This window comes from Eleutherodactylus coqui, chromosome 9 (genome assembly GCF_035609145.1).
Source record: "Eleutherodactylus coqui strain aEleCoq1 chromosome 9, aEleCoq1.hap1, whole genome shotgun sequence".
Taxonomy (NCBI): Eukaryota; Metazoa; Chordata; class Amphibia; order Anura; family Eleutherodactylidae; genus Eleutherodactylus; species Eleutherodactylus coqui.
This window is the reverse complement of record NC_089845.1, coordinates 19,234,881-19,247,949: the sequence shown is the minus strand read 5'-3', so window position 1 is coordinate 19,247,949 and position 13,069 is coordinate 19,234,881. Positions and strand designations below refer to the sequence as shown.

Sequence of the window (13,069 nt, the reverse complement as noted above, 5' to 3'; positions counted from 1 at the left end):
ATCTATATCTATATATATATATATCTATATATATATATATATCAGAGAGATTACAGTGCAGTTACCTCCAGTGATCACTCACTTTCTCTTTTCTTCTCCATCCAGCTCAGACTACCTTGGAAATGTTTATGACTGAACTGCACACGCTCTCTGTCTTGTTGTTTCCTCTCAGTGTCTCCCACAATAAATAACCCCCTCTTGTGCTCCCCAAAATTATAATTCTTGCGCACAGTAATAATTGTCGCCTAGTGACCAACACAAGAAATAGTGCCTGCTTTGTGTCCGCAAACTATAATAATTCCCCTTTATGCCCCACATAGTAATAATTTCTCTGTGTTCCTTCACAAAGAAATAATGCTCACTTTGTGCTCCAGAAAATGAATACCTCTCTATGCTTGCAAAGTAATAGTGGTCCCTTTGTGCCCCTTAAAGGGTATTTTTATTATATATATATATATATATATATATTTGTTTTTATTCCAGCACCTTAAGTATAAATATAATAAATGTATACTCACCTCTGCCGACTCCCCATCACTACATTCTCTGCGCCGTTATTGTATTGACATGCTGCAGCAAGGCATTTACGAGATGTCAAAGGCAGCTGCAGCCAATCACAAATGTCCGTGCTCTAATGCCGCAGCTCTATGATTGGCTGTAGCAGCCTCTTACGTCATGTACACAGGCTGCTGCAAGCTGTCAATGAAATTGAAATAGAAGCCATACACCAAAAATAAGCTCTAGCTGCAGAATTTTAATCTTTTTAACGTATACATCACCTTAGAAGCGCTGTCCGAGGCTCTGCTGCATCTTCTCCCTGGCACTGTTCTTAATCTCCTCTGGCTGCTGATTGAAAAAAAATCCTCGACTCCTGAAAGCGCTGGCTGCGATTGGCTGACGCTTAGCCAATAAGAGCCAGCCCTTGATGAATGGCTGTGATTGGTTCATCGAGCCCTGCCTCTGATTGGCTAAGCATCAGCCGATCAGAGGCCGCGCTTCCAGGAGGTGGGGATTTTTCCATCTCCAGCCAGAAGAGATGAAGAAGACTAGTGTCAGCGACCCGGGAAGAAGATGCGGCCGGGCTGACAGCACTTCTAAGGTGATGTATACTTTTTTTTTTAAACATTTTTTCCTGCAGCTAGGTTAGGTTAGGGCTTTGACAGTAGGATTTTTTACTGTCAAAGTTGCATCGCACCGAACGAAAATCGTGTTTTGTGCGATGCGATGCAACAGAAAGGAAAGTTCCATGGGGAAACATGGGCTACAAAACCTCACGAGTCGTGTGCATTTCGTGAGACCCGCGAGGAAAGCATGGGCTGAACGAACACGCGGTTCGTTGCATTGTTGCAACGCGACAACATCGCACAACTTTGTCACCCATGCACTACTGGCCATAAGGATGTACAGTAGCCATGTGCCAGTCTCCAGTGTGTGATAGCAAGCATTGTTTTCAGAGCAGATCTGTTTACATATTCTTGCGTTTTTAATGCAAAACATAGCAAAATGCTAAATTGGCTACAAAGAACAGTTCCTTGTTAAAACATAAGATCACGAGGTGTTGAAGGCCATCTCACCAAGACACAAGATCCAGCTGCGTCCGTACATACGGGGCTCAGAACGGTGGATTAATGGTACAAGGGATGATGAAACTACGTGAGCACACGCTTTGTGATTAATCAAGCCCAGAATGGCAGAAATAAATAGACAATTAACAGATGGATTAATTGGCAATAAACTGCAGATTTAACTGACTGATGAATGGCAGGAGAAATGAAAATGAGTGTTGTGCCATTATTCCTCCTGGAATGGTTTGTATACCCAACAGGTCCTCTTAGGGCGCATTCAGACGACCGTATATCGGCCAGGTATTCACGCTGGCTGATATACGGCGTCTCTCTCTGCAGGGGGAGGAGGCTGGAAGAGCTGGGAGCAGTGCACTGAGCTCCCGCCCCCTCTCCGCCCCTCTGCACTATTTGCAATGAGAGGAGGTGGTACAGGGCTAAGTTCCAGGAATTAGCCCCGCCCCATCCCACCTCTCCTCATTGAAAATAGTGCAGGGGGATGGAGAGGAGGCAGAGAGGGGGCGGGAGCTCAGAGCACTGCTCCCGGCTCTTCTAGCCTCCTCCCCCTGCAGAGAGAGACGCCGTATATCGGTCGGCGTGATAACCCAGCTGATATATGGTCGTCTGAATGCACCCTTACATTGTATGCTGAAAGGTGGATTAACGGGCCACTGATTGGGTAAGGTGACATCACATGACAACACAATGTGTGATCGGTTGGGATGAAAGCTCAAATGTCAGCAAAATGTAACAAGAATCTCTCCTATGCCATAATATAATAATAAAGTGATGCCTATGGAATATAATGGGTTTATAAAAGGTTTGATTATTTATATCACACATCTAAACAAGAGTCATTGGAAAGAAGGAAGCAGTTGTCCTTCCTTACCTTGTTAAAAACTCCACGACGGCATCTCCCAGGAACTCCAACCGTTCGTTGTGGTTTATTCTAGAGAGACCAGAAGCTCCTGTTAGTTTGGAGTCATAAATAATGGATGACGAGCCGCGGAGGACAATAAGCTGTAAACGTATTTCATTTCACACGTGTATATTCTATAGATTTCCATCTCTGTATCAGCCTACTGAAGAACAAACCCAATGCCCAGCAGAATGAATATGACATTGATTGTCGAGCTGCAGGAGTGGAGTGCGGATTACTGCGGCCCGGCCGGGGTTTATGGATTCACTCTGAAGACAATATTGGGACAGCAAAGTGTAAATGTTCAATATTGTAAGTGAGCAGCGGACAGGACCAGAATTAATAGACTGTCGTTCTGGTTCCTTCATAAGCATGTAAGTGAGGACATAGGCTGAAATCACGTAAACCAATTAGTTCAAATACCTCTTAGGATTATCAACCAGTGAAATTACACTAAATAGAGTTACCCATGACTTAATATTCCTTGTAGGATTGGTCGTCAGCATCACATTAATGGAGGTCCGACTTTGGGCACCAGTGCCAATCAACTCTTTAAAGGGGCTGCAGTGCTCAGACGAATGCCTCTTCACTGTATACCGGGCACCGTGCCTAATACTGCAGGTCAATCACATTCCCTTGAATGGGACGGAGTTACAGAAAGGCCAAGTGATCTCACGGGCTGCAGAACTCACCTGAGCACGGTGCCTCTTCAATAGGTTGATTGGTGGGGGATGTTGGAGTCAAATTGCCATCGATTCTAAATAACTCATCCCATTAGAACATATAAAGTCAGGACTTGTAACCACATAATATTGAACTCTCCCCCATCAAGATATTACAGCTGGACCTTCTGATGTGTGCTGAATTCCTTACAAGAACTGTAGACATCTTAAAATTGTGCTACTTCAGATTCCTTAACTATTGCATAGTCAAAATGTCCTTTTAGATGAGCCGATTATCGTTTGGGCGAGCGAGTGACATCATCACTAGCTCGTTCGCTCTTGTGAAGCCCGTTTAGACAGATAGATACATCATTGGCTCGTTCTAACAAGAATCGTTCAGTCTTTTACATTGGCGGTATAAGTGAATGAGAGGCACTGAATGAACGCTGTTTAAACCGAATAAGTGATGGAACCAACAATTATTTTAATGCCTGCATATATTGAACGATGCACCATTATCGATTGTTGTTCGCTTCTTGGCAATTATTGTCACTTTTGCTGGTTGAACGATAATCGTTCCGTCTTTAATACAATCTGCCTGTACAGAGCACAGGAGGCCAGGAGAAGGAGTAAGTGCTCTCTACAGGTTTATAGCAGAAGGTCCGGCTACATTTTAATCAATGGTGAGAGATCCCCTCTTATAGCCTGGGCAGCTTTACGGAGACCCTCTCTCTTCTGGGATGAACAAGTGTTTCCTCTGAACCAAAAGGGGTTATTTTCCGAATACAGCGCCACTCTGGCATTCCAGCTCCGCCTCATTCAAGTAATGGCCCTTTTACATGGGCTGAGTCTCTCACGATTCTCATTTGCCCAAGCAAACAAGCTGGTGATGTCATCGCCAGCCCATTCACGCTCGGGCTGCCTGTATAAGGGCTTATTCAGACAACCATATATTGGCCGGCTATTTACGGTGTTCCTCTCTGCAGGGGGAGGAGTCTGGAAGAGCCGGGAGCAGTGCACTGAGCTCCTGCCCCCTCTCCGCCCCTTGCCACTATTTGCAATGAGAGGGGGCGGGGCGGAGCTAAGTTCCAGGACTTAGCCCCGCCCCCACCTCTCTCATTGCAAATAGTACCGAGGGGTGGAGAGGGGGCAGGAGCTCAGAGCACTGCTCCCGGCTCTTCCAGCCTCCTCCCCCTGCAGAGAGGGACACCGTATATCAGCCGGGCGTGAATACCCAGCCGATATACGATCGTCTGAATAAGCCCTTAGACTGCACGAGAATCAAGCCGCTCTCATTCACTGATTGTTTAGTGATTCGCATCCCTATCAACGATCAGTCATTAAACTGCCCGAAGAGTGAACGAGCCGAAGCTGATTTTTATGCGGTCTGAAACTAAACGATGAATGAGAACCTCATGATTCTCGTTGGCTGCGTTTAAACTGAATGATCGTTCGGTTTCACTCATTTTAACGATCTAGTCCAAACGAAGCTTGAGCCTCTGCTCACACCTCGTTATGTGAATGTGTCTGGCATACAGGCTGGGGAAGCTACAGCACATACAGGTTTTTGTCAATTTTACTATTTTGATGTCTTTTCCAGTCAAAATAAGGAAGTGGTTCCAAAAACTGTAGATGTTTTGTGTGTTTCCCCTTCTTTCGGATCCACCGAGAGGGATGTCCACAAAGTAGAATATGAGAATGCTCATCAAACATGGCTTTAGAATCTCTGTGTAATAAAGTGCGATTCCTCTTACCGTGAAGGGGTCGGGTCGTCCTGCCCCAGGCGCGACATGATGTTTATCAGCGTATTTATTCCTGTATCCAAAATAAAAGTGGTGATAAATAACAGATCAGGCCGTTCTGAAGTTCACAGGGAGGCGCGCTAGGAATGACCTAAATCGATGGTGTTCAGAGCCGGCGCTCATAAAGATACAAGAGCGTTCCTTCATCATATGCTTGTAAAAGCGAGACGGCCTGAAATTTATGTCCCGACTCTGCCCCCGCACTGCAGTTACACGGAGAGCAATTAAATCTCTTTAATGCCGTCATTTCATACATTGGTCTTTAAAGAGTGTGAGTTATTTGGCCACAGAGTCATTTGGGCAACAAAAGTGATAATTACGGCAAGGCCAGATTTTCAACAATTACAAGATCAATGGACACAATATCCTTTTTAAGTACTGCAGCTCCACACTGAATGGGAATGGGGGATAAAGCAAACCCCGGGCCCAAACAATGATGATACTACTGATAGTAATGACAGGAGCTCTACAAATGTGCTAAATAGAGATGAGCGAGCACCAAAATGTTCGGGTGCTCGTTACTCGAGTCGAACTTTCAGTGATGCTCGAGAGTTCGTTTCGAGTAACGAACCCCAATGAAGTCAATGGGCGACCCGAGCATTTTTGTATATCGCCGATGCTCGCTAAGGTTTTCATTTGTGAAAACCTGGGAAATTCAAGAAAGTGATGGGAATGACACAGAAACGGATAGGGCAGGCGAGGGGCTACATGTTGGGCTGCATCTCAAGTTCCCAGGTCCCACTATTAAGCCACAATAGTGGCAAGAGTGGGCCCCCCCCCCCACTGTCAGCATAAAGATCGTTCTCCTCTGCCATAGCTGTAACAGCTGTGGCAGAGAAGAACGATGTTAGCCCATTGAATTCAATGGAGCTGGCAATACAGCAGGTTCCACTGAAAGCAATGGGCTGCCGGCGATCGCGGGATGAATTGTTGGGAAGGGCTTAAATATATAAGCCCTTCCCTGCAATTCATCCAGAAATGTGTAAAAATAAAATATATATATATACTCACCTGGTCCCGGCAGACAGAGTTCAGCGCGGCCAGCAGCAGTCCTCCTGAACTGCTCTGAACAGCTGTGAGTAGTATTCAGCAGCCTCTCATCTGATTGGTCCCGCTGAGCAAATCAGAGGCAGCAGTCACACACCCATTCATAAATTCATGAATGGGTGTGCGAGTGGAATCTGCCTCTGATTGGTCAGGCTGTGACCAATTAGAGGCAGCTCATTCAGCAGGCGGGGATTTTAAATCCCCGGCTGCTGAATACTACTCACAGCTGTTCAGAGCAGTTCAGGAGGACTGCCGCTGGCTGCGCTGAACTAAGTCTGCGTGTACCAGGTGAGTATATATATATATATATATATATATATATATATATATATATATATATATTTTTTTTTTTTATTTTTTTTTACACATTTCTGGATGAATTGCAGGGAAGGGCTTATATATTTAACCCCTTCCCGACAATTCATCCCGCGATCGCCGGCAGCCCATTGCTTTCAATGGAGCCGGCTGTATTGCCGGCTCCATTGAATTCAATGGTCAGTGCTCGTTTAATCGAGACGAGTACCGCGTGGTGCTCGTCTGGAGTAACGAGCATCTCGAGCACCCTAATACTCGAACGAGCATCAAGCTCGGACGAGTATGCTCGCTCATCTCTAATGCTAAACATTTCTTCAACGACAAACCACAATATTGCAGATATAGGAACGCCCTGAAGGGACACGCGTGGCAAACACTGAACATTGGAAACAACTCAAGAGTTCTTCTCCGCAGAGGGGCGATCTACAGGAAGACCCAGGAAGCTCTGCAATGGCAGGAAATAGGCAAGTGAAACTTTGGAGTCGGAGTCTGGACTTTCAGTTTAGGGGAAAACTTGACCTCCAGCTCCCTCCGATGGAAGATGGTTCTCAATGTATGGCAGAAACCTCCCCCCTTATAACTTCACTAGCAGTCAACAGTTCTTACAGAGTATGCAGACAGTAAGGCACGGAGTCTGGTCATTAGACCTGTAATATATGGGCCATGAAGTACTTTTCACACATAAACAATAGATTGTGGCCTTTCCTAAAATCCATAACAATACCGCCTATATATTATCAACCAACTATATCACTGAAGATTGTAACCATCAATAGGTGTACACTATTGGCTGTCTATGTGCAGGATGGGTCATCAGTAGTAGAATAGGCTGTACTGGACATATAGGTCTTTTTTCGGCTTTACATACTATGTTACTGACTGATCAACTGTCTGCTGGGCTGGTGTTTTTCTGTACTGAACAGATTTCTGCAGAATGCAGGCAGCTCCATTCTCACTGCAGTGGCCAAGCTTAGTATTGCAGGCTTAGAACCTACTAAAGTGAATAGGAACTTTCCCTGCAAACACTAAGCTTGGCCATTGCTGTAGGAATGGAGCTATCCGCTTGCTGCACACACCACGTGGCAAAGGGGTGATCAGCAAGGTTCCCAGGTGGCAGACCCCCGCTGATCTAATATTGGCAGCCCAAGCTAAAGATAGGCCATCAGTAGTTTCCAAACACATAACCCCCTTTATGTGTGTAGTAAACAAATGATTGGGGAGCAGGAGTGGCATGGGCATCACATAACATCCCAATTAATAGAATATAGAATTTTCGGGATGGGGCCAAAATGTATTGCTTTATGACAGATCGGGATATCGCTCTTGGTTCTTTGTTTACCAAGTTGTCCTACTCCGGCCAAAGACATATTGGTGAAAACTCCAACTATACGCGGCACAAATAAACTGAATGGATTTTGGAATGTAGGGCGGAGATTCCACCTGCCTTATTTGTTATGAATGAATTGCTAAATCCACAAAGTAATCCTTCTGGAGGAGCCGTGTGACGAGGTGCTGCCCCTTCACACGGACATCTGACGCTGCATGCTATACGGAAAACCGCTACAAAACTCTATCAAGGATATGAGAATAGCGCGGCACGTACCCTTCTTCCGCATGTGCATGTAATGAACTTTTCGATCTCCATACTTTGGCTGCCTAATTCCACAGTTGGACAGAGAGTTGCGGGCGTGATCGGGGTTCATCCCAAAATTCAAATGATGGCTTGGATGAGTCATGGCGAGCTGCAACAGGTCAATACGATAATTAGGACATCGCAAGGTAGAAACATTTACTATTATCTGTAACCGCTATTTTCTTCACCTGGATTTAACATCATTTAGGAGGAGTATCCAGTGTCAGCGAACACAAGACACGGAACATTAACCATTTAGGTCCCTCAATGCCATGAGTTAGGGCCTTTACACGATCATCAAAAAAAGGTTCAAATGAGCAAATCGTTCAGTGTAAATGCAGTCAAAGACCGAACGACGAACGGTAATCGTTCACTTAGTGTTCGCTGTTCATTCTTACCTCATTCCCTGATCGTTCAGATGTTCTCATTCTCTCATAAAGCGAATGTGAACAACTGATCGATTCCTCGTTGGACGAGCGGGTGATGTATCTGCCGGTATAAACAGGCTGCCCACGTGAACTCTCATGTCATTCGCTGGTTCAAATGAGGAATCGGTTTGTCTAAACGGACCCCAGCACGGTGAAACTGGTGCGAGATTTGTGCATTGCGATACTCACAAATCTTGTGTGACTATGAACCCCATTCTTTTGAGTGGAGTCACACACAGGCGATGCGGTACGGGGAAAAACTGCGGCATGTCCAATCCTTGGAACGCATCGCTCATTGAGTTCAATGGGACCTTTAATCATCACACGGCTCACGCTTGCTGTGACGTGCACACGAGGTTTACCACTGAGATCAATAGACAACATTGTCAATCCTCTATTGGGAAAAAGGATCGGAATTCCACAGATGCAATGTGTTTCTGCCTGAAAAACGCCCTGCATCTGCTTGTCATATCAGCCATGCACTCGCACATTCACAGGGGCGATATTGGGTCGGTATCGTGCTCGCCTGTGTATAGCTAGGCTAAGATAGTTAAAGTACTTTGGCCCCCACCAAAGCATGAAAATGCAAGCTTTGCTCATGCAGGAACATGTGAACCCCCCATGAATTCCACATTCATGTTCACTAGCACATGACAGTATTATACAGATACTAGTAGTTATTAGGAAATTATAGCACCAGTGTTTCTGGTGGCGCCATGCGCCACACAGCTCTGCTACATGCATGTCACACACACACAGCACTGCTACATACATTGTTCATCCCATACAACAGGGATCAGAAGCAGCAGTGCACTGGAGATTAAGGACCTGTGATGATGTCACTGCCATGCTCCGCCCCTGATCACATGACAGTGACGCTCATCCCGAGGGAATGACTTAGATGCTCCATCCCTGATCATATGACGGTGACGTCATCAAAGGTCCTGCCTCCTTGTGCATATTACAGGCAGATTACAAACCCTCTGCAGCCTCAGTTGCTAAGGAATACTAACGAACACCTAGTCGGACAACAGCCATGTGTATACAGGAGCTGTGATGATGTCACCATCATGTGATCAGGGGCGCAGCATGTAACTTCCTCACTGGGGATGAAGGACCTTTGATAACATCACCGTCAAGTCACTTACAAACCCACTCACTCACGCACAAACGAACAGGTCGTCATTAGTAGTTTGATGTACATATACGGAGAAGGTTGGAGATGGAGAGAAAGAATACCTATTTGAATATATACCAAACTCCTGCGCATGTGTCATGGAGAGCCTTCGCTGTGAGTAGAGCGTGGTACCGCCAGTTGTGGAACGCTAATGATCTCACTGCACATTATCATCGCTGCAGAGACTTCATATACAAGGTAAGACAGACACAGGCTGCACTCTGATCCTCTGCTTTATGTAAGTACAGGTATTCAGCCTTGGGTCTATTAGAAACCATTAAAACACTAGGCTGCAGTCGTTCAGTGTGCCATACACACGGCTTGTGTTGAAGCATGGATTCATGCCACTTTCAGCAGCTGGCAGTCACATTTATTTGGAATGCAGCTCTCTTCTACACCTAGACTGTAATACACTCCGAAAACACTTAACGTTTGTTTTAAAGGCCATTCTTCAGAAGCCGCCTCGCTTGCCAGAATGTTTTTTTTTTCTTTTTCAAGTTCATCCTCAGTTAGTATTGTAGGTGGTTTTCTTTAATAAATCACATCTTAGAGCCCCAGTTTGGCTCTTCTGTTCTCCCTAAGAGTGCCTAAACTTTTAGACCTTTCTTGCTAAATCAATAGTACCAGCAAATCGAAGAAACTTCGTACTACAGGCTGTCTCAAAAGTGTGGAAACACCCATAGAGAATGAAAACAGTTTTGCGGACGGTGATACAATTTTGCGTACAAGCTGCAGAGGTAAGGGAAAAACATATTAGGTCATGTGACCAAAAGGACGGCCATTTTGAATCCTGCCATCTTGGTTTCAACTCTACTATTTCCAGTGGGAAGGTAGATGTGCAATATATCAAACTGGCAGAGAATTTCACCAGAAAACAATGGTGTGCTTCATTTTAACATAACTTGATTCATTCTCATGTTTACACAGTGATTTTAATTCATTACAGGCAACGTAAATGATGATGTTATCTGACTTGTAAATCTGGAAAAGTGTATCTGATTTAAGCAGTCTTGTAGTTTGCACAATAAAGGTGAAGACACTCAGCTCAGTTGGCAGAAGCTACACTTTGAGTATGCAAGCTCATTCGAGGGGCTTAATTCATGAGTTAATAACATTGGAGGTACTTCCTTATGACATTCGGCATATCCATCTGGATGCGGCATATCTAATAAATGGAGTTTTTGTTCCTTTACTGATCTAGGACAAAGATTGAGACTACTTTGTGTCGGAGGGAGCAATTTTAACAAATTCTCATAGATCGCTACCCAAGGAGGTTTCTCTCAAAAAGGACGTATTCCTCCCTCTCCATGGCCTAGGAGTAATGCAGGGGTTGGGGGGGGGGGGGGGGGGGGGGGGTTATTTTAAAGGTTACCCAACTTGTTTATCTTAGTCTCTGCTTCTCGCCAACATACTTTTGGTAGGAAGGGGGGAAGCAATTGCAATATTAGTCCATAGTACCTAGTATTTGTATTCTGTTACCACAGATCAGCATAAGACATTTGACCCCAAAAGACATTGAAGGGGTTATTAGAGATCCCCATGTGCTAATAAACTATAAGGCCTCCCTCACACAGGGTGTTTTATACAGCGTTTAGCGCTGCCTTTTCAGCCCAGCGCTAAACGCTGTACAACACTCCCATTCACTTCAATGGGGCTGCTCACACAGGGCTGATAACGCAGCGCTTCCCAACGCTGCGCTTTGACAGCGATGCATGTTCTATTATGGGGCGTTTTCAGCCCTGCGTCGCCCATTGGAATGAATGGGCAGCGGTTTTGGCACTGCTAAAAACGCGGCAACACTTGGTGCAGCGTTTTTGGCAGCGTTAACCGCTCGCCGATTTTCGGGGTGAGGGCTTGTAATAGAAGCCCTGCCCCGAAAAACAGTCCCAGCGGGCTAGAGAAAAAAAAGAAAATACTCACCTAGCCGCTGCAGTCTGGGTCGCGGCCGCTGGTCTCTGCCGCTGATTCGGGCTTCTTTGGCACACCAAAGTCTATTACCGGAGGCCAGGTTTGAGAAACCCGCCTCCGGCAATGGAGTGCTGTGATTGGTTGTCGGTGCTTGCTCAATGCCCAATCACAGCCCTTCATTGACTGTCTCAGCCAGTCAGCGCCGGCAAGCAATGGGGCAATGGGGAGAAGGGAGAAGTCTGCGAAAGGTCTACCAAGAAGACAGAATCACAAAGCGACTCCTTGTGTCCAGTTGCTTCTAGATGGGCTACAGTTCTGCGGCCCACAGAGAAAAGAAGTAAAAACCTTTTCAAGCAATCGCAAAGTACCCGATCCCGGAGATCTGAGAGCCCCAAGACGTATCCATTTCACTAAAAGGTGGAGATCAAAAAAATATTGTTGGAAACCCAAGTTCCCGCCTACCCACGTGGGCGGCCCATGCCTGTCGGCTAGTATCTGTGGCAATGATGCTAGTATCTGTGGCAGTAGATCTGTCCTTAATAATTAAAGTCTTACGATTTAGGTTGTCTCTTTTTTTTTTAAATTATAAGAAAGAAAAACAATCACTAAGAAAGGTTTGTCTGTGATCAGGTCTGATAGGTCATCTTCCATAGACCGAACTGTGAGAAAATCTGCGATTCTGAATGCGCCACAACCAGGAAACCATTTGCATGAGAAAATGAACAGGATTCCTAAATTTACTGTAAAAGGCTTAATTTGGGTTTGTGTCAAGCCAGGTTTAGGACACAACGATTATTGCTCAAAAAAATCTTTTGAGCGATTATGGTTGTGTGTTTACAGGGCAAGGAGATTGCTCAAACATTTAGCGATCACCTTGCACTCCGAGCGGGGGATGCAGAAGACAAGCAGGGCCGCTTGTATTCTGCATCCCGCTGTTCCCCGCTTGGAGCGCCCGGCTGTTATACAGCTGAGTGCTCCGACTGGGGCATGCAGAAGACAAGTGAGGTGTCCCCGCTTGTCTTCTGCATCCAGCTGTCCCCTGCTCGGAGCGCCCGGCTGTTATACAGCTGAGTGCTCCGACTGGGGCATGCAGAAGACAAGTGAGGTAGCCCCGCTTGTCTTCTGCATCCAGCTGTCCCCTGCTCGGAGCGCCCGGCTGTTACACAGCTGATCGCTCTGAGCAGGGGATGCAGATGTGAAGGTGGCACACGGCTTACATGGGCAATTTTACTATCTCAGTAATGGTATGAGATAAGAAAAAAAATCACAGCATGTCCTATTTTTGGGCAATTCTGTTCAGAAATTGCCTATTATTTCCCATGGAAGCAAAAAAAAAAAAAAGTACATCGCACTCGTATGTAAATGTGGTTTTCATGTGGGCAGGATGCAATTTTCTATTTTTACTACTGAAACATGTAATTTTCAGATGCGCGAAAATCCCACGTGCAGCGATTCATCTCTCTTGAAAGACACAACGCAGGGAAAACTGCAGGTGTGATACCGCTCCTCACTCGCTCGTGTGGATACGGCCGAAGGATCACTGGTGCGTAGATGTGACAGATCCTTAGGATCCTTGGCACATGGTTCAGGATGTAAAGATGGAACAACAGAGCTGC

General features: G+C 45.7%; 1 protein-coding gene across 1 annotated transcript in view; it reads right to left on the bottom strand.

Annotated features, from left to right (window-relative positions):
- DROSHA (drosha ribonuclease III) overlaps window positions 1-13,069 on the bottom strand; it is a 263,840-nt gene that overhangs the window by 106,888 nt on the left and 143,883 nt on the right. The window contains exons 18-20 of the mRNA XM_066579186.1: window positions 7,911-8,049; window positions 4,898-4,958; window positions 2,452-2,511 (exon numbers count right to left, since the gene is read on the bottom strand). Of these exons, the coding sequence (XP_066435283.1) occupies window positions 2,452-2,511; window positions 4,898-4,958; window positions 7,911-8,049 (260 nt within the window). The remainder of the gene's footprint in view (window positions 1-2,451; window positions 2,512-4,897; window positions 4,959-7,910; window positions 8,050-13,069) is intronic.